At 36.4% G+C, this 22,559-nt stretch overlaps 1 protein-coding gene across 3 annotated transcripts in view; it reads right to left on the bottom strand.

Moving 5' to 3' along the window:
• The window catches only part of LOC103467786 (inactive dipeptidyl peptidase 10), a 53,036-nt gene that overhangs the window by 2,492 nt on the left and 27,985 nt on the right, over positions 1-22,559 (bottom strand). For all 3 annotated transcript variants that reach the window (XM_017305915.1, XM_017305916.1, XM_008414461.2), the window contains 19 exons: positions 18,572-18,624; positions 17,915-17,996; positions 16,212-16,332; positions 15,957-16,111; positions 15,248-15,345; positions 14,972-15,095; positions 13,651-13,692; positions 13,456-13,560; positions 11,270-11,361; positions 8,857-8,904; positions 7,682-7,800; positions 5,387-5,434; positions 5,059-5,157; positions 3,645-3,711; positions 3,320-3,514; positions 3,192-3,243; positions 3,010-3,109; positions 2,624-2,682; positions 31-103 (listed from right to left, as the gene is read on the bottom strand). In XM_017305915.1, the coding sequence (XP_017161404.1) occupies positions 31-103; positions 2,624-2,682; positions 3,010-3,109; positions 3,192-3,243; positions 3,320-3,514; positions 3,645-3,711; positions 5,059-5,157; positions 5,387-5,434; positions 7,682-7,800; positions 8,857-8,904; positions 11,270-11,361; positions 13,456-13,560; positions 13,651-13,692; positions 14,972-15,095; positions 15,248-15,345; positions 15,957-16,111; positions 16,212-16,332; positions 17,915-17,996; positions 18,572-18,624 (1,732 nt within the window). The remainder of the gene's footprint in view (positions 1-30; positions 104-2,623; positions 2,683-3,009; positions 3,110-3,191; positions 3,244-3,319; positions 3,515-3,644; positions 3,712-5,058; positions 5,158-5,386; positions 5,435-7,681; positions 7,801-8,856; positions 8,905-11,269; positions 11,362-13,455; positions 13,561-13,650; positions 13,693-14,971; positions 15,096-15,247; positions 15,346-15,956; positions 16,112-16,211; positions 16,333-17,914; positions 17,997-18,571; positions 18,625-22,559) is intronic.

The raw sequence follows: 22,559 nt of genomic DNA, 5'->3' as shown, positions 1-22,559 counted from the left end.
AGTCGATCAAGTAAACTAGTGGAAACTCACCGTCTGCAGTTCCGTGCACAATGAGGAAGTTCTCCTCTTTTAGTTTGTTGACTTCTTCAAGGACAGATGCAGTCTGGGAAAACACATCATCATTACAGTAAAGTTTTATTTAGCTTAAAACTTAAGTACCATATTTTCAACACTGTAGGGCACACTGTTATTGAATGGTCTACTTTCAATCTCTTTTCACATATAAAGTGCACCGGACTACAAGGCGCATTAAGCGAAACAAAACAGATAAGTCAGTCAGTCAATCAAAGCATATTACTCCGCGACGCTCCTGACTATGGTAGCTGTAATGTAACAAAAACATTTTGACAGAGCGCCGTGAACCACATAAAATTACTGAGGTCAGTAAACACAGCCAGAATGAATCCATATTCATCACTAGAGGGCGCTGTTTCACTCCAGAACAATACATAAAATGCACCAGATTATAAACCCTTAAACCTTAAGAGCCCCTTGTAGTCCAGGAAATACGGTATGTAACTTAAATTTAAAAAATTAGATTTTTGTACATATTTGTTGAAACTGTCGCTGCTTCATTGTGAATATATTTTATGATACAGATAATCTGTGAAATATAGCAGTTCCTCTGCCTGCTTCCAGTGGCAACTAGAAATAACGAATCAGAGCCAGGTGGCGGGTCTTAGTGCTGTCAATCACCCTCTGTGTGGTGTTGCTCATCCCTCTTCTCTGTCCCGTTGTGCTTGGCCACCAATGAAGGCAGACAAACGGTTTTCCTGTTATGTTGAGTTGTTTCTCCACCATCAGCACATTGAGCAAAGAGTACAATCGGTTGATTGACAGCGCTAAGACCCTCCTCTTGGCTCTGATTGGTTGTTTTTGGTCAGGAGCGGTGCATTTATTCAGACAACAATAGTAGCTGAGCGAGGACATGGAGAAGGTCGATTTTTTCACAGATTATCCGTCATGTTTTTAACAAATACGTAAAGAACATGTTTTTTATAAAAGTTACACACCAGATCTGTAGATTACCAATTTAAAAAACATTCTTGGTTTTCATTAATCCCAGTCTGACTGATGTGATGGACAGGAACACCTGAGAAATGTCTCTTATGGTGAGATATTATAGGTGCATCTGAGCATTGTTGTTGTGTTTGCTGTTTAAACACGTATTGGTGGGCTGCCAGAGTCAACATAACATTCACTGGAAGTCTAAAACCCAATATTTCCCTGAAAAATATTTAATCAAATGCACCTAATAGATGTTTTGCTCCCAGCACATGCGAGTGGTTGTAATATTGCAGCAAAGTCCCGATTTGAGTCGTCTACACTGTTCTGTGTGCACTTCTCTTGATGTAGTACATTCATTCAATCCAATATGTTGTCAGACTGAAAAAAATACTGCGCACATCTGAGTTTTATAGACTGCAATTCAACTGTTCTGCAAGCCGAGGTCCCAAAGGAAACAGTGAAATCGAATCAACTCCCTAAAACAATCTAACTTTCAGGAAAACAAGATGTATTGCAGGTCGGTTTGTTGTATTAGATTGTTTTAGTTTGTTTGGTTAATTTAAAATTGAGTATCTGTCGAATAATTGAATTCCCTTTAATTAAAAAACTGAGGTGCTTTGCAAGAGTATTCAGACATCTTGATCTCTCTCATTTTGTCACGTTGCGACCACAAACTATGCCGTATTTTATTGGGATTTGATGAGACTGACGAACACAAAGTCACAAATAAGATTCTGGAAAGTGCAGCTAAACTGTGCAGAACCACGTTTTGTTGCAATCCCAGCTCCAGTCTGCAAATCTACAGACTTGAGCTTTTGGAAATATTTTTGCAAAAATGCATAACGCTTTCAAAGCAAATCAAAGAAGCTGTGCCACAAATTCTCACTTGGATGTAAAGTACAGGAATTTGATTGCAACATTTTAAGATATGAATATGACTGATTTTCTTTTGAGATCACCATTTTCCAGTAATCTCTGATCAATTTTAATGTCCAAAGAACAACATCCCCTCATCATATCTCCTAAAAGATGCAACGTGGAGACATAACACTCAACATAATTCTAGTTCAGACTTTTGTGATGCTCACAATTCAATTATTCTTTTGGTATCTGTTACCAGAAAGGTTAAAAATGACTGAAATAAATGAATAAAATTATTTTAATAATGTGAATGGTGTGTTCAACTTCAAGTTCAGAATATTTTTCAATATAAAATACTTTTGGAGTTTGGTAACATTAGCATTAGCCACTTAGCTGCTCGTCTGATAAATTCTCATTCAAGTTTTTGTGAACCTCTCTTTTCAACTTAAGTTTAATTTCATAGCAGATTTCAGCAACAGGGCAGTAAAAGGTGCTTTGCATCATAGAGTAAATAATTTATGAAACAATCAGCAAACATTACTGCCATCATCAAAATCATAAAATCAAATACACATCAGATTTGTGGTGCATAAAAACTGAAACAGAATGTTGGTTCTCTACAGATTTGACTTCTGAAGGTGATTGATTGCACAACATGTATCACTTAATCAAACAGATTGAAATAACAACATTGTAGATGTTGAAAGGGGTGTAAATCCTGCAGGGCAGTGGAGAACTTGTTTCATAACCTTACCGTGTAAGCATGCTCCTCCTTTGCTGGAAACCCAAGATACCTTTCAGAAAACGCTGCACCTAAGAAACAGAAAACTATTTATGTGATTTTTGTTATACAACGTTTATTTCATTGTTGAGGAAAATATTTGTGTTTGTATCAAGCCTGTCGCAATTAATCAATTAGTTGCATTGTAAATTACAACAAACTTGATTATTTTGCTTACAGAGGATTCAAAATCTATTTTGTTTATAGTTTCTGTTGTTTGGTTTTTATTCCCGGTTTTTTTTATCAATACTTTATTTTTATTTTGTATGCCTTTATCAATATGTTAATGAAAATGGACTGAAAACAATGATAATATATATTATTGTACAAATTTCTGCTTCGTTTGTGTCTGAACTCACTGTAAAGCCTGAAGTCCGTTATTGGTGCTACAGCTGCAGTGCATTGAAAGAGGTTGTCGGTGGCAGCTAACATTTTGAGCGCTAAATAACCTCCAAGTGCCTGCAATTATAACAAAAAGGAGGTAAACAGTGCTGCAGCTTTACAAAATCTGACATTTCATATCTAATAAAACTTTCATAACCTTTCCAAATAGGGCTATCCGTCGATAGTCGATGTAAGGAAACTGCATGAACCTGTGGAAGAACGAAATTGATTAGTTTAGCAGAGTTCATGGAATTTAACTCTTTAGTGCAGTGAAGTTTCACTGACTCCACAACTCGAAGGTAGTCTTTGACTCTCAGTGTGCCGAGCTTCCGGGGGTCGACGGCAACGGTCTTCTGCCCGCGGCCGACGCCGCTGCGGCCGTCCACCCAGGCCAAAGCCACGCTGTGCGTGCTGCAGAGGACCTGAGGCCAGCCGAGGGAAAACTCCTCCGTCACAGTCTGGCTCCCGGGCGTGCCGTCGCTGAGCGTCACAAGAAAAACAAGGTAAGCAAGCGAGGTGATAAATGAACGCCTCTGTATCGCTAACAATATGTCATGAATCATAAAAGGAAGACAATTTTTCACCTGCATGTCCAGCAGGCGACACTTACACAATAATGAGGAGCGGGTGCAGGTTGGCCTCGTAGCCCTGAGGCAGAGTCAGCTTCAGGTGCAGATCTGCAGGAAGGAAATTTAATCACAACAATAAATAAGATCATAACGTGTCAAAGTTATGAAAATATGGCTGTTAAATAAGCAGATTTAAACTCATTATTGATATAGGAAAATTTTGTTTTTCTGAACTGTGTTGGTTTGCAGAAAAAAAATAATTTTGACGTTAAACTCAGAAGAATAACTTTTCATCTCTGAAACTTAAACTCAGAATTCTGACTTTTTTTCCCCTTTAAACCAGATTACATAAAAATTCTGTCTTTCAATTCAGAATCCTTTGATCACTAAAGATTCAAGTCGGAATTCTTAAATTTTTGAGATCAAAAGTCAAAATTCTGAATTTGAGGTCAGAATTTTGACTTTAATGGAAGAATTCCCACTTTTTCCCTTTAGAATTCCGAATAGTTTTTCTCAGAATTCTGAGAAAACCACGCCAGGATTCTGAACCACGCCAGGATTCTGATTGTTTTCACTTCCGAATTATGATTTCCCTCCCCGCCAGAATTCAGAATATTTTTGTCCCAGAATTCAATTTTTTCTCAGAATTAATTTTTTCTCTCTCAGAATTCAGATTGTTTCCCAGGCAGAATTCAGAATTTTTTTTGATTCATAAAAAAATAAATAAATAAAAATCAGAATTCAGATTTTTATCCAGGCAGAATTCAGATTTTTTTATTCATTTAAAAATAAAGAAAAAAAGTCAGAATTATTTATTTTAAAAAAAGTCAGAATTCAGATTTTTTTTCCCCTTCAGAATTCTGTTTTTCCCCTAAAATTAAGTTTTTTTCCCCCCAGAATTCAGATTTTTTTCCTCAAACTTAATTTTTTTTCCTCAGAATTCTTTCTTAAATCTGAATTCTGATTTTTTTCTTCTCAGAATTCAAAATTTCCCCTCAAAATTCTGATGTTTTTCACCTCAGAATTAGATTTTCTTCCTAGCAATTCTGATTCTTTTTCTCAGAATCCTTATTTTTACATCAGAATTTTGACTTTAATCTCTAAAAATTTTAATCAGAATTCTTGAAAAAAAGTCAAAATTCTGAGTTTAATTGGTAGAAGTCAAAAGTCACAGTTTTACTTCAAACTTTCATAGTAGTTGGATTGGTTTGCTTGGTTTTCATGAGATCTGAATACTGAATTATCAGACATTTATGTAGCTAAATAATATGAATGTTTTTCACCAATTCACAATCTGCTAAATCACATTTGATTACATCAATCTGTGCGGGGCCTGCAGGTGGAAATTAGCCTTTTTGCTATCACCTTGTACCATGCATCCCTCCTTTTAAAAGTTGAAAGAAATGTTATTCATTAGAAACAGTATAAAAGTTATAAAATGCCAGAACTTTGCACCATGGTTGTCTGCTTGGACTGTCTTGAACAGACTCTCAGGGAGCCTCTTGTCCTTCAGAGCTGCAGACAGCAGGTTGTTATCCTCCAAGACGACATAATCTGCACAGGACACACAACCAAAACGTCTTAGTTCCACTAAAAACACAAAGACAGACACTACATTACACTAATGCATTATATTCTTATTGTATCAATGGTTATTGCTGAAGTTGGGAGTGACAGGCAGGTGGCGCTGTTCACAAATAAACCCAGCTTCGGTGTTATTTCAGGGCTGTTTTAGAACAGCGGCCTCTGCTGGCTGTGATGTGGAACTGCATTTGACACTCACTGGAGGGGTCCTTCATACTGTGAACTGTCACTTTAGGGATTCCTGGGCCTGAAACGAAATGAAAGAAAATGATGCAAAACCGAGGAGTGTGAAGTTATCCCATTTATCACAATTAAGTATTTATTTGAATTAACCAGCTCAGTTTCACTTTCTTCTGGACTGGAGTATTTTCTTCATAACCACACAATATTTATGTTAAAATTTCACCCGTACTGTCCAGCATTTTTATTCTTTAGTCTGTTTTTATAGATATTTCTATATTTCATCATTTTATGAGTCTATTTGATGTTATTGCTCATCACTTTGCTGCTGCTGCACAGAGATTTCTCTTTTGTGGAACAACAAATAAATATCTATATTCTCTTTAGATTGCTTTGAAAGAGGGCTGTGACTTCCTGGATTTGTTGAAATTGTGTTGTTATTTTTTTTAATTCCTTTATTTAACCAGGTAAACCACATTGAGATCCAGATCTCATTTTCAAGGGGGACCTGGGCAGAAGTCTGCAGTGCACAGAAACCTGGTTACAAAACGAAATTGATTAATACACATACACAAGTATAAAACAATTTAAAAACAGTGACACTGTTTAAAAGAATCTCATTGCCTGTTTTTAAGAATCGCTCGAAATAAGTCCAGTGAAACCAGTTCTGACATCTTGAGTTCAGACTGTAGCTGATTCCAGGCTGAAGGAGCCATGACACTGAAAGCCTGCTTTCCTTTTTCAGTTCGGTAACGTGGAACATGCAAAAGAAAAATGTTGTTGGAGCGTAAAGAATGTGAATTAATAGATCTATGTAAAAGAGAGTTTAAATATGCTGCAGCCAAACCGAGAATAGATTTATAATTCAGGATCATCAGGTGATTGTTTCTCTTAAAGGAGGCCATTCAGCTTTTGCATACAGTTCACAGTGATGTGTGAGACGTCTGCTACCGGTTACAAACCTTAAAGCACAATGATACACAGTATTGAAGGCATTTGGTCGAAGCATTCATAATATAACACATCTCCATAATCCAGGAGTGGCAGGAATGTTGCAGCTACCAATTTACTTCTAGCTTTAAGAGTAAAACAATAACCATTTCGGTAATAAAACCCAATCTTCATTTTCAGTGTTCGTAGCAAATTTGCTATGTGATTTTTAAAAGAAAACTCTTTATCTAAAATAAAGCCAAGATATTTATAATTACTGACAAACTCAATTTGTGTCCCGACAGCAGTGGTAAGCAATGGAGGGATATCTGATTGTTTCCTAGAGTGTGAAAAAAACCATTGCTTTTGTCTTATCCACATTCAAAAGCAACTTCCGAGTTTGTAAGCGGGTTTGAACTACAGTAAAAGCAGACTGCAAGTACTGAATTGCCTGTACAAGTGATGAAGAGCAACTATGAGTTATGTTAGAGCCACAGAGTTTATTTTACTGGTACTTGCTTTTATAATAACTCAAAGTCATAAATGGTTATGAAGAGAAAAGAGATGAGATAAAATCTTAAGAGTGTGGTGTGCTTTTCTTTAGAGCTGTATGTCATTTGTGGAATGTCTACACCTACTTTTTGAATCGTGAAACAATTTTTTGAATGTTGTTCAAAAAGCTCAGTCAGAATACACGTTAAACAGTCTCTCAATAGGATTTAGGTTTGGACTTTGACTGGACCATTCCACATTGGCTCTTAGTAACATAATAAAGAACCAACTAATGTTTTATTATTTTTTTATAGAAATTCCTTTAACATCAAAGTATTAAATACATTATGTGGCACATTACATTAATGAAAGAAAAAATATATAGATATTTTTGGTGGAATAATTGCAGTAAATGTCTACAAAAACATGTCTCTAAAATAATTAGTAATTTTTTTTAGACCTTTTTTGTTTTTTCTGTATTAGCTTTATGTGGCATAATTGAGCTCAACCCTTATTTTTGCAAGCACTCACAGCATACAGACATTTATACACAAATAAACTTTAGAGGAAAGAAAATAAATATTTTTATATATCCTTTCCCACAAATAGTAAATGGTAAAAGAAAATCCATTCACTTTATTGCAAAAAATTTTTTAAAACATGAATAAAGTGATGGTGCTTTAAGCACGAGAAAAAATTTTCTCAACTATTTATCAAAAATTCATTTAATATTTGCAGCTCTAAACAAGTTTTATTTAGCTGGACTGAGGGTAAAATTTATATTTTATCATTTTTCAGATTTTCAGTCATAAAAACATTTGCTTTTTATTTTAAAATTATCCTCTTTTTGTGTTAATGTGTCACATAAAACCCCTGTTTGTGTGTGGTTTACCCAGGCAGTAGAGGATGAAGTGGGTTCGATTTGGGCTGAAAACGGCTTTGAAGAATCCACATCCGTCAATGAGACCACAGGAGACGCAGCGACGCTGAAACACTCCATTCAAATCCACACTTAAAGCAGAATGAAATAAAACAGGTTAGAGGCAGCATTTAGAGGGAAGGTTACAGAGTTTTTATTTGCTCCAGCAGATGGTTGGATTGTTTTTATAATACAAAATAAAACTGTCTCGTCACATATTGTGTCAAAATGAGTCAACATGAAACAAATGACAAAATCATGTTAGTTTTAACAATTAACATGATGCTCCATAATCTGAGTTTGGTTATGAAGCACAAATCTGATGTGCTGTGAAAAAGTATTTGCCTCCTTACAGATTTTCTCTATTTTTTAATAAATTTATCCAAACCGAGTGTCAAAAAGTAATCACCCTTCGCTGTAGAAGACTTCTGGTCCAATCTTCTTAGCAGAATTATCCAAATTCATCAATGTTRGATGGTTTTTGAGCATTAATTACTTATTTAAGGGCAAGCAGCAATGTCTCAATCAGATTGGAGTGTGAACTTTGACTAGGCCACACCAAAACATTCATTTTTTTGTTGTTGTTTTCAGTTGTTTATAGCTGGACTTACTTTGAATGCTTTCAAATTATTTGTATCTTGCGTAACAAATTTATGCTTCAAGTTATCAGGGTGTTTCGGATAGATTTATTGACAATAATATGAAATTATGATTTGAATACGGCTTTCTTTTTATTTTGTTTCGTTCTCTGATGTGAAACATTTAAATATGACAAAAAAGTTAAAACTAAACCAGAGGAAAACTTGAAAGGGGGTAAATACTTTTTTACCGTAGGAACTAATTCTCACAGAAATTCTTGAAAATGTTGGAGCTTACACAGATTACATACTTATTGTGGAAACTGACAAATTGAAAACAAAACATTGCACGATCGCTGTTATTTTTCTGATTACTTATATGTCAAATATATGACATATTTGATTCAAACTGTACAATTTTTACAGGAAGGAAGAAGAAATTCAGTTTTCAAAACATATCAACCTGGATGTCCGTCATGCAAAACTGAATTATGCATAATGAAAATACAACCCGTCTCCAACTGTTTGATTTATAATTACAGAAATTGTGACTATTCAGAAGGGATTTACCTGTAAAGGTGTCTGCTCTCTCTCGATTCTTCTGTGCTCAGAAAGTAGCTGAAAAGGAGATAGATTTAAAAATCAAGCAAAAATCACATATTTTCCACATAATTATAAAGCTCTTTTAGAATGTAGCAAATGCTAAATCTTCATTTCTTTAAGATGTTTTTATCAACATTTTGTTTTAGGAACGATTCAGTCTTAGGTTGGAGTATTTCCAGGTAAGCACAGCCTCTTTAAAACTTTTCATAAAGTTAATGTAAATAGAGAAGCATGGCTCTGGTTATTTTATTTATTTCAACCAGACCAGTCAGTCTGGTCGAATAAAKAAAAACGGATAAAAGAGAAATGAATCTGATTTAATTAAAACGGACAAATTAAACATCGGTTCATACATATAATTTAAAATCTGTTTAAACAGCCAAGTTAAGCTATGAATAAAAATATTTAGTTTTTATTTCGTTAATCCCAACAGATTCAGTTTTAATTTTCATCACTCCAAACTCAAACACTGCTTTATTGTCTATCAATCAACTTCTAATCCCAATAAATTATATAGCTACAGAAAGGACATGAATACTTTTGCAAGACTAAACGTTTAAAAAAGCTGCAAAACTTTTTACTTATGTCACGGCTAAAACTTTTCGCCAAGGTTTTAATGTCAAACATTCAGGTGTTCCGGCTTCCTCCTTCAATCTGCATATAAATTATTCATGATCACAATCTATTGGCCCTCATTTACATACTTCAGCCATCTAATAAAACCAGCTCTACACCACGGCGTTTTCTCCGACGAGCAACAGAGTGGAGTCGACTTCCCACGTCTGTGTGAGTGTATGAAGAGTAATGAGATGTTTAGAGGCAACAAGCAGCGACAGCATGAGAGCCGAGCTGCTGACGAGAGACKGCTACTTTAACAGAGCCCGGTCCATCTGGGATTTATGCCCCCAGCAGGATAAAGGCAGGTTTAAGCAATAATCTTCTCGCCTCGTGTAATCCCCAAGTAATCCTTTGTCCTCTTTTCTTTCAGTGGTTTTACTACTTCAGTCTAAATCACAGAGTTCCTTTAGTTTCTCAGCCCAGATCAATACTACATGCTCAGATTAGAGAAGCAATACGTTAAGCAATTTAAAATGATCTCTTGATTAAAATAAGTTACATTTGATGAACTAATAACGTCTGCCTTTCAGTTTTGTGTTGTAGTTTGGCCGCCATCCAGCAGAGGGCGCCACAGGTCATAAGCGGAACCAGATATAGTATTAAAGATGACAGCGCTATACCAGATTGGGAAAGTAAAACAGTCCTGTTTGGACAGCGAAATAAAACAAAACAGGAGTAAATTACTGTCAAAAATGTCAGAAATAAAAAAAAAATACTCAAGAAAAATTTTGAAATTAATCTTAAGAGATTTTCTAGTGAAAAACAAAGAAATGTCCGAGTTCGAAAAGTCAAAAGCTTTTAACTTTTTGAAATTTTTGACTTGTGAAATTTCCATATTTTTACTAGAAAATTTCTGAGATTTTCTAGTAAACCAAATTTCAATCAAAATTTTTTTTCCTTTTCTTCTAGCCAATCTGAAGGAAAAATCGGTGGAAATTTCAGATTAAATTCAAAAATATTTTCTGAAATTCATCTAAAAAATTCAGTTGTTTTTTTTCCCTTTCTTTTCTGTCTACAGAGATCCATCGTAGGTGTGGGATGAAAAACGGACTTGATGTGGTTCGGTTCTGGAATCTAATCTCTGTAGAACTCATTAATATAACAACTTAATAGCGTTCATTGAGCCAAGCCGCATGGGGGAACAGCTTCAATGTTTAAACCAACAATTACTGATTGGCTATGAAGGAGAGGATTTGATGACAGAAAAGCAGAGGGCATAACGCAGAAAAAAAAATCCAATAACACAAAATAATGAAAATACGAGGAGGAAAAAAACAAAAAAGTCGTCACTGATGTGTAATTTTAAGGTTCCATAAGTTTAATAATGTCAGAAAACCACAATTTTATGTTTATTCAGTCAGTATTTAACAAAATATGTTCTTAAATTATCTGATCGGATTCTTTTTCTAAATTTGTATGAAATGTAGCCCTTCATGTTATGAAAAGACAGTTGGCCCTCTTGATACAAGCAAAAAACTCTGGTTTTTAACAAAATGGCTGCTTATTGATTAATCGTTAGTTGAGCCATAAGATCGATCAATATTAGATTAACTTATAAATCGATAACTTGCATCCCTAGTTCATCTTATTTAATCATTTCTAACTACTTATATCAATTTAGAAGTCCAACTCAGTCAGTTTCTACTCCACTAGTTGAAGCATTTAGATTAAATTCTCTATTTAAAGCAAGATACGATTGTTTCAGTGACTGTAACTTTTGTGTTCACAGAAAGATTTCCCACTCAGTGTGGCTCCCACATACATCTTTCCAGCCTTCTCGTCTAAGGCGCAGAGCAAGGTGACATCCCAGCTTCCCGATGTCAAGAAGCGCGGGGGGACAGAGGGGATGGCAGGCTGCATTACACAGACACACAGAGATGAACAGCAAAGCAGGAGTATTCACATACACAGAATAAAAATAGGAACAGCTATACAGCAAGGTTCTGTCAGAGCATGGCAGGAGGAGCGGCATAGGTCGAAAATGTGAGATTCAATCAAAACACCGGTGGCTTTAGAGAGGATCCTGTTGGGTATTTTTATTATGAGGGCAGAAATCACAGTGGATGTGGACCTCTGCAGAAATGGGAGAAACTTGTTGACAAAAAAGAACTTATAAGTCTATATATGTGCAGCTCTGGAAAAAATTAAGACACCACTTAAAATATCCAGTTTCTCTGATTTTACTTTTTATAGGTTTATGTTTGAGTAAAATGAACATTGTTATTTTATTCTATGAACTACTGACAACATGTTACAAGCAAATATTTTGTATTTATTTGCAGAAAATGAGAAAAGGTCAAAATAACGAAAATGATGCAGTGCTTTCAGATCTCAAATAATGCAAAGACAACAAGTTCATATTCATTTAGAAACAGCAATACTAATGTTTTAACTGAGGAAGAGTTCAGAATCAATACTTGGAGGAAGAACAATGAGGTTTTCAGTGGGGTTCAGAGCTGTGGGCTCTTAGTTTTTCCAGAGCTACATATATAAATAACATTAAAGAGGAACTAAAATTCACATTTTGAAACTTTTTTGCTTCCATTTGAGTCTCTATTGCTTCTAAAAAAACAGCCCAAGTGCTTAAAAAATGACCCAGCCATCTTATCGCAATAAGTTAATGTTTTTGGTGTCAGGAAAATGAGCCGTTTCAAAAACCTTCAAAATGTAACATCACAAATCATCAGCAACTCCGGCAAAGCCCTGCTGGTTACCTAGCAACCAGCACATTTGGTCAGCCACCGTATGTGCTGTACAATGGCTGCTGGAAAAGACAAGTGGTTTGTTGTCGATTTATCCACTTGCTGCTTCTGCATGAGGCTCTACTAAAGCTTTTCCAAGATGTTCGGTTGTATAATTGCGCATGTGTTAGCAGCCATTTTCATGTATGCCAATGTAAATGTTGAGTTGGGGGCATGGCCAGCAGCAGCTTACTTTGATTTAAAGAGATAAGAGGCCATGAAACAGCTCATTCTGAAAGGAGTTCAAAACTAAGCAGAATAAAATCTGATTGTCTAATAATGATTTTGTGCAGAAAAGATGAACATGTTTTTATGTGGACCACAGACCTATCCTAACCTGTTCAAGGTAGCATCACATGTCTCAGTATGCAAAACCTAAAGACTTTATAAGTTAAAGAGCTAAATAAATAACAAATAACTTAATAAATTATTAATGTAACAACATATTTAACTGGGTAACTTAAAGAAGTTAAATAATTTTTGTCTAATCATGATTTTCAGCTCCAGTATCTGACTTTTTACACCTAATCTTCAGTGCTTTCCTGCAGTAAACAGGAAAGCACTGCTTATATTTACACTCTCTTGTGATTAATGAGAGCATAACGTAACAAAAGCAGTTTAATTTTATTTTCCAGAATGCACAATAAGCCAGTTTCAGACGCAGAATACCTAATCAGGAATGCAGGAATGCAGCCAAGTTTAAATGTATTCCCATAAAGCTTATAGCTTTCCTACATTATATTTGTTTAGTCACAAATCATGGAAAAATAAACACCCAAAGCAATTTGATCAAATAAATTAAATTGGATGGATTTTTAAGACTTTTTAAAAGCCCCAAACTAAGATTAGCACATATACGGCTTTTAAAAACCTCGGAGAAATTCTAGAAAGTACAAAAACAAGGAAAATAGTTTTTTCTTTACCATTTAGGAATCAGATTTAATTTTTTAAGTAAATTACATAAGGAAATAAATCATACACATTCCATTTTATACTGTATGCTTTCACACTTTTTCAACACATCTACGAACATAAATACTAAAAACAAAGCAAATACTTCAGGACTGAATAAATTTCATCCAAGAGAATAAAAGAAAAGAAAAGAAAGCTTTACTGATGTAAATTCAATAATCTAATTGATGTAAATTTAAAAATCTAATTTAAAAATCAGACACAGTATAATAATGAAGGATGGAATATTGCTGACCTGAACTGTCAGACCAGCAATGTGGTGAAACTCTCCACGGGCGCCTTGCTTTGCAGGAAGTATTGCATAAAACATTGAGCCGTCTGACGTAAACAAAGGCAAGTCCTGATGACAGAAGGTGAAAGGTTAAAGGAAACCCAGAAGTAATTAAGGAGTAATAAAAACAAAGGAGGAAGATTTTCTAGAAGTACTCACCTGTCGCTGGTTCTGCATCATGTCCATGGCCATTTTATGTTTCTATGGATTTCAGATGAAAAGAAGCATTTTTGTCATTTATTTGTAAACATTTTCCCAAAAAAATTTAAGTTGCTAGTTAGGATAATCTTGTAAATAAATCAAACTCAGTTTAAATATAGTTTGTTATGTATAGAACAACAGGCCATATTCAGTTCTACGGTGTTTTTATACATTTTGGTCAATCAATAAAAACGTTTTTCTTGCAAATGCCTCTGATGACATGACATAAGGCATGTTTTAAACAAAAATCCTTCTTTAAAGGTAATTTACTCTTCTAACATCTAAAAACACCACAATAATTCAAGATGAGTGCAAGAATAACACTCTAACTAACAATAGGACCACAGCAGAGATTGGATGTGGCACCGATTTTCAAGTCTTGCTGCAGAATCTTAATTGGGTCAAAAACAATCAATCAGAGCCAGGAGGAAGATCTTAGCGCTGTCAATCATACTCGTGTACACGCTGCTGATAGTGCTAATGGTGAAGAAACAAATTACCATTCCAGAAAAAGTTTGGCAATGCCAACTAGCTTTAGCATTTGTGACAGGTTATGTTGTGGTGAAGTGATTGACAGCGGAAAACCCCTCCCCCTGGCTCTGACTGGTTGTTTCTGACAGAGTCGGTGTATTTCTGTAGTTAGCACTGGAAGAAGGAAGATTATTTGTCTTGTATTAATTTGTCATGATGATCATTTGAGAAACTTTTGTGGTTTATCACAAGAAATCTACTCACAAAACTACATTCTGAGTTAATTCTGGTACCTCTTGTGATGTCATCGACCCAAAACCACACACAGTATTATTCTTTGTTCTTTCTTTTGTACACTCTTCAAAAGTTTTGCATTTTATAAACTCCTGCAGTAAAAATCCATACTTTATTACCCAGCTGTGTTTTTATTGTCAGAGTAACTTTTGTTGGTGAAAAAAACAAAAAAAACCACCAGTGGATGATATCTCTAAAGTAACTTTTAAAAGAAAGTTTAATAAAATTCTTTTTAATTATACATCACTGTCAAAGATTATTAAAACCAGCTTTATATCATAAAACTGCATGAATTTCTTCAATACGAAAGCCGTGGAGTTCAGCAAATCACTGAAAATTCTTCTCATGCAGCAAGCGACTTCAAATATTAATCCAGGCAGAACAAATCTGAGGGGTTCAGGAAATCAATCTCAACTCCCCAAACTGTGTAAATGAAGCAAAATTCTATTAAATCGCTATATTGCAGCAGAAAACCCTTCAGACTACCAATGCAGAGAAAGCGACGGCTGCTCACCTCTGAGCATGCCCCCGTGGTGGCCTCGCACACGCAGAGCACTGATTGGTTCTGGGCACGGTTCAGCCAGCGAACCGCGAGCCGGGTGCTGCTGATCCAGCTCACCATGGAGATGTAGTTGTCCCTGAAGAGGTGATGCAGAAAATGATACCCGGAGGAAGAAAAAAAAATGATAAAGAGAAGCAGTGACTGGGAGCGGTTTCTGGACAGCGTAATCATCTCTGACAGGTGCTGTCTGAATTCATAGAGCTTTATTTTAAATTCACAGAGATGTACCTGGACCTGAGGGAGTCGGGAGGCAGCATCTCCAGAGTGTGAGCTGGACCGTAAAGGTTCACTACAAACAGGCTGACTGTTGGGATACTGGAACCAGCCTACAAGCACATGTAATAAATAAAACCCCAAATGGATAACATATGAGTCCATAACTGTTAATTGATCATTATTGATTCTTTTTTTTTTTTTGCTTTAAATAAGTGAAGTACTGCCAAACTAGTGGGCCTCACTCTCTCCGTTTTATCCACAGTTCTCAACCCATGCCACTGTTTTTATATTTTTAAGCAGATGTGAGGCTCAGTGGCAAAACCTTTAGAAAATAATTTAAAAAGTGCTTAAATCAAGCAAATAAAGTAGTAAATTTTTATTTATTATTATTCTGCAGGAAAATCATAGATTGAACACCTAAAAGTGTTCACGTTTTCAACATAAGATTTTTTTTTTTTAGATTTTTATTTGTAAATATCTTTTAAATCAATAGATAATTTTCCTTTCAGTTCACATTTTCGCAATACAACATAAATTGAAATTTGTGGCTTTTGACATGACAAAATCTGAAAAAACTCAGGAGGAAGGAGTACTTTACTTCAGCTGGTAAAATAGCGGCGTTATCCTAACGCTGACGTTAGCATTGTGCTAAAAGCAATGTTACAGTCTCAGCGTATCCCCAAGGAGCTGCTGCTGCGACTCATTTCAACACAGTATTTACCTTTGGGTACGGAAAAATCATATTGGAAGGGTAGAGGCCTCCCAGGAAGTGAGGTATTTCCATCACAGGTGTCACGGAGTTGTTGATGCGGAGATATGCAAGCCGGGCACCGTCCATAGACCACCAGTGGGCAGCGTATGTCAGAAGCACCTCCTCTGTATTTGGAGGAATGCAAGTTTTGCAGAGCTTTAAGTAAAGTGGTTTTACTTGTAATTGTAAAAGAGCAGTTGTTGCCGACATTTGGAGACGTCGTACCTTCGTAAGTCCAGTCAGAGAGTCCGTTCAGCACCTTCTGGTCCTCGTCAGTGGACGTGAGACGCAGCGAGTCGCTCGTCACGCTGGGCTTGTAGTAGATGTCTCCGTCAAACACAAAGGCCTGGCGAATTGGGCACAAACAAATGTTACGTTCATTTTTGTTTGTTTGTTTAGTGAAATATGATATTTTTTCTGCCTGGTCGTTCAAACTGCTAATTAAATCCGACCCTGAAAAGTTTACGTTTCAAAGCGATCCGCATGCGCAGAAGAAGAACGTTGACGTCACACAGCAGGGCACCGTTTACGGAAGTAATAATGGACAGAGCCGCTTATGGATCGTTTTTAAAGTTTATTCAGCAATGGGAGTATCGTCGTAAGATCACAGCAAAACAAATGGAGCTAATTAAAAGAAATAACATTACGGAAATAAATTTGCTTAATGGAAAGACGCCAATTTCGAATTTTTTTGTTTTTGATAAAACGTTTTAGAGGCTTTTTTTTTTTAGCATCACAGGAGCCACATGATCAACAGCCGGATGTTACTGCTATCGGAGAAAAGGACGAAGACGACGACAGGAAGTGTTAGGAGGATGGTGGTTAATTTTTTATTTTTTTTAAGACATTGTGCAGCTGGATCCAACAGAGTTCTCACAGCATCGCACAGTTCATAAAAATTATGTTTCATTCGAAAGTATTGAATCTCWYCWRTMWMRCCGCAGAATTTCACCAAAATGCTGCACACGTAGCTTGTTTCCAATGCCTGAATAAATGATGAGCGCCATCATCAAGGCTGAATTATGAATATATCTCATGTTACTATTTACATCAAAGCTGCCATGAGTTTTAATGTTGTATTGCGTGAACAAGCTTATTTTCACGTGATTCGAATTTAAATTCTTAGTTAATGCAAGCATTGCAAAATTGTGTTTTTTCAACATGATCAGACTTGTTGAAAAAAGTCTTCTGAGATCAGACTTCTGAGAAAGATTTGCGCACATTTTAATGGAAACACAGCTTTTGACAGATTCACAAGTACATAATCATAAATTTCATCCATTGTCTATGTCTTAATTCACCACATATTGCTTCTTCTGGTGTAGAATTATGAAGCATGTCTCACATCGATGTAAAAGTTGAATAAAGGCTGATTGATATTCAGACTGCTGATGCGTTGAAAACAATAGGATACGATTTAGCTCCACATGTGGGAGTGGCACAGATTGGATTTTTTGAGGGAATTGATCCATTCAGACTGCAGTGAAAAAGACAGATATGGGTCACATATGGGCAAAAAAAGCAGATTTGGGTCACATTTGCCTGCTGTGTGAAAGTAGCCAATTTATTGTCAAAGACTGCAAGGTTGCAGACTTAGCAGCTGGCTGCCTGATTTGACTGGTGAATGCCTACCAAGTATGAATGAGTCATTGGCCAGCACAAACAGAGCTCAGAGCCAATACATCTTTACTTGGCAGCTAATGCAGTCCAGATGAACACTGACATCGCTACAAAAAGCAATTTACAGCAGMGGTACATGAATGACTGCAGCTCCAGTTCCTCTAAGTATCACTGATGTTATGATGAAAATGTGTCAAATAGAGGACAATATGATAGTTAGGTGGGGCAAGCTCCTAATCACATTGCCAGTTTTAGTTAATGGAGACGGCAGCACACTTATCTGGTGAATAAGTAAGCGTCTTGCTTACCAGCTGATTACCCTGGGGTCCCCAAGAAGCATACTGCAACTCTGTTGTCTCCCTCTCGGGAGGGCTAAGCTCCAGCAGATCCCTGGAACACACATAAAGGAAACCTGACATAACCCACTGTCTTTAGGGACAGCTGTCCTGCTTGAAGCCCTCTAAACTCCGTCCATGCCCTGCCCTTGAGAAAGCAGCAGTACTGACAGGACAAAAGAGCGAGATGCAGAGAGGGAAAATGAAACAGAGTGGGGTTGGCTCATGCAGGACTGGGAGCATTTCTCTTTTTTTTATATTTACATTCTTCTCAGGCTGGCAAACATCTTCCAAGGCATACTCAGGCACTGACTTTTCTTCTTAAAATCCTTAACGTCTCTCTGAAGTTTGCGGCATCACCCAAAGCCACATCATAAACGTTCTTCCACTCATAATGCTTAAAACAAATCTCAGGCAGCGACATCAAAGGTACAATACTGCGCAAACCGTACGATATGTTTGTTGATGGAACCTGGAAAGCACACTAACAGACAAATGCATGACTCGATGAGACGCACTTCGAGGGGGACATTTTTATTTTTTTTTCAAATCAAACTACGGATCTGCTTGCTTTGTTAATGCTCATGCCCCGTGCATCCCATGCATTTTGGCATTCACAGTTCCACCTACCCATTAGCCACACTGTAGATAGCATAGGAGGCTGTGAAGGACTGAGAAAACACCTGAAAGAGGTAGAGGATGTCATGCACAGAGGTGTGTCGCACACAGGTGAAAACACTCACATTTTAGATCACATGGTCCTGCACACCAACATGAAGGGTTTGGCATTCTGACAATCTTCTAAATTTATTGCAACGCAAGCTAGCTTTAACCTGCTAACTAAAATGTTAGTTGTGCTAACCCTAAAGCACTAAACATAAGTTCCACTAATGCTAAAGAGCTAATCAAACATAGTAATTAGTGAAAGCTAATGCTATAGTGCTAATCAAATATATAAAACCTGCTAATGGTAAAGCGCTACACCAACATAGTAATTAGTGGAGGCTAATGCTAAAGTGCTAATCAAATACAAGTCCCAGTAACGCCAAGTCTCTACACCAACATTCTAATTAGTGGAAGCTAATGCTAAAGTGCTACACCAACATACTAATTAGTGGAAGCTAATGCTAAAGGCTTAATTTTAACCTTGTTTACACCCACCATGTGTCAAGACTGAACATGTTAGATATTTTTCTTTAGGCTGTAGCTTATTTGTTTTTGTATCCTTGTCACGTTCTCAAAGTTTCTTTTTTAAAGAAAAGGAGAATGTGAGGAGTGGAAATAGAACTATTATGTAAACAGACTTCAAAATAAGAGCATAAATATAAACAGCAAACCGTTTGAGGGATTCTGAAGAGTCGATAATCAAAATTCCAACACAGATGTTGAACTTCATTCAACTGAAAGTTTACTAAACTAAAAAAATCAGTGCTGTAGAATTTAAGTGGAAAAATTAATTTAGGTGAAGCTATAAGTCCGCTTAAACATTTTGAAACTTAAAAACGCTACAGAGCTAAGTGAAAAATTAGCTCTGCTGTTAACACAGTAGCCAATTAGCGTAGGTTTTCCCAACATTGAATGGTTCACAATCCAAATGCCCTCTAAAGTAGAGATGCACTGAGTGACTGATATTGTTTATTTGCTCAAATCACAACACTCTTCAGTGTGGAAGTTGTTACTGTGGAAAGAAGACTCAACGTTAGTGATTTTCTGTCACTGGGTGAAACTAGCTACTCTGAATTTGTTCATTCAGGCTGGAATCAATGGAGACAGACTTTGGTGTATTCTGATTTCATACTTTTCTACTCTGAATTGCTTCATACCTGAATTTTTGAAGTGTGAAGCAGAAAACATCAATTATCAGTAACCTTGTCTGGGATGTTTTGTGAAGTTAGTGAACAACAGATAACAGGAAGGCTTTCATTTTGAAGGATTTAACCTTGGCTTGAAATGTTGGCAGCATTTTAAAAATCAAATTAGATCTGATAAACTCCATCAACCAAGAAGATGATTTGTTCTGGCACACTGATCGCTGCTTTATCAGAAGCACATAACTTGGAGAACTCCTTGTAAGAACAGAAGCAGGTGTTTTAATCCAGATTTGAATGTCACTGAAACAATCATTTCTTTACGCCTAACTCACCAGGAACACGCTCAGAGAAGTTACATTCACATTTCATAATTACTCTGATTGCAAGTGAATAGAAGAAATTTGCACCCTTGGGACTGAAAGATAAAAAATTAAAGGCATGACAAGAGAATAAAAAATAAAAGGGCATCCTGATTAAAGAGCATCATTATGACCAATATTCCTCTCGTTGAATTGCATCGTGGCTGGCAGCTCTGACACAAGCATCAGTGCCTGCGAATTATTAAATTAACATGCTGAAGGAGACGACTGTGAGACTGAATCAATGAATTTGTGCACTTGAATCTGTTATTTTTTTCTCTGCTGATCTAAAGATCGTCAAATCAACTGGAGGGGATGCATTGATTTCCACTATTTTCCTCCGTTTTTCAGTCAAAGGGGTTGAGGCGGCGGTGTTGCTCGCTGGCCTCTGGGAGACCCGGCYGTTTGGAAAACCAGCCCCAACAGAAATTAAATGTCACATCCTCTATGCAGCGCACTTAGCAGTGAAATTGGATTTTCTACAACATTGTTTGTCTGTTAGAAAATGCATGGCCTTGGTGGCTAAGGCGCAGAGGTATAAAAGAAAGAAGAAATCCATTCGGAGGCGGCCTCTAAATGAGACTGAAGTTTGATTGCGGGGTAAAAGTCAAAGGATGGAGGGCAGGAGTTACTATAGGGAGGAAGGAAGCTTTCTTGCAAGATGAAAAACGGCATCATCTGGTCAAACTTGAAGAAAAAAAAAGAGGAAAAGTGAGACAGGAAATTAAAGGGCACATAGAAGTGCCATCAGCATTGTGTTCAATCAGCTGTTTATCATTTGCTTAGAAACCTTGAGATTCTGCTTCCAATTTACCATCAGGAGGCCTCTGGCAGTCGCTGCATTATTGTGGCTGCATGTGTGATAAACAGAAAGGGAGCATCTGTCTTGGAGAGGCAAAGAGAATCCTAATGTGAATGCCAGGAACAAATCATAAATCCTCCACTTCGCCGTGCCCGTCAGCCACCCGCTTTACTTCTCACATCCAGGGTGCTGCCAAAACGTAGGAGAGGGGGGCTACGCACAGATTAAACACTCTGAAGACGTCGCAGGACAATGTGACGAAGGATATGAGGAGAGATCATAATAGGCTTTGAATAAGCACAGATTTCTGGAGCTATTGTACAATTCACAATACGCAGATAATAGCTTCCTTTCTACTCTACATTGTTCTTGCCTCACAAGCGTTTTCCTAAAGCAGTGCAGCCTTTAATCCAACAGCAGCACCCGTCACTGATTGCTGCAGAGAGCAGACACAAACTCCCATCGTGTTTTATTTCTGCACAATCCTGGCAGGATGCGGTTCGGCTGTTTCGGTGCATTAAATCCTTAAAAAATATCATTCACTAAAAAAATGTCTCCCTATCATTTAGAAACACCTGCAGGGCTTTGCAGAAGTATTCACACTGCTGGATCTTTCCTACATTTTGTCAAGTCACAACCAAAAACTTTAATCTGCTGGATTTTAAATAATCGATAAACAGAAAGTGGTGCATTATTATTATTATTATTATTATTATTATTATTATTATGAGTTTAAATCCCCAGAGTGTGCTTTGCATTTCTATTTAGCCCTTTGAGTCGATGCCACGTTTTGCTGAAATATTAGCAACGTCTACATCAGCTTTATGCATCTTCAGCTTGAATTGTTACCCCTAAACAAAATCCAGTGTTACTAACAGCCTTCAAAAGTCATCTAATCAGTAAACAGCATCAAATCCAGGATGAAGTTGGGTTATAAAATTCAACATCTCACATCCAATTCCAGTTCTACATGCTGAAAATGGGCGGGGTATAGAGAATCCAAAAATGGTAAAAGTATCACTACTTCAACATATTTTTACTGAAGTAAAAGTAAAAAGTTGACATCCAAGAAATTACTCAAGCAAAAGCAAAAAGTATTTGGTAAAACATCAAAACATCAATTATTTAATATTTAAAAATTACATCATCAGCTGGACCAAAATGTAAAGTTAAGTGGAAATTTGGTGTATTTTATGGACCAAAATGAAAATAATTCAAATAAATAACAAATACAAAAGAGTAAGAGTAAAAAGTATTTGGTAATAAAAAGTCTACTCAAGTACTGAGTAACCGACCAAGTTATCAATAATTTATTATTTAGAAATTACATACAAATATATAGTTAAGTTGAAATTTTGGCATTTTAAGGACCAAAATGACGATAATTCATATAAGTAACAAAAAAGATCAGGCGAAGGAAAATTTTTCCAGATCAGTTTCTTTCAGTGAAAAACTTATAAAACTTTACAAAAACTGGTGAATTTTTGGTTAAAACTTGTTTTTCATTCAGTGGGTAGAGAATCCAGAAATGTTGCTCAAGTAAGAGCAGAAATACTTTGTGGTAAAATTACTCAAGTGAAAGTAAAAAGAACAACATGATAAAAACACTTGTAAAAGTAAATTTTTACAAAAAGTTACTCAAGTAA

Source organism: Poecilia reticulata, linkage group LG7, assembly GCF_000633615.1.
Source record: "Poecilia reticulata strain Guanapo linkage group LG7, Guppy_female_1.0+MT, whole genome shotgun sequence".
NCBI lineage: Eukaryota > Metazoa > Chordata > Actinopteri > Cyprinodontiformes > Poeciliidae > Poecilia > Poecilia reticulata.
This window is presented reverse-complemented; position numbering and strand designations above follow the sequence as displayed.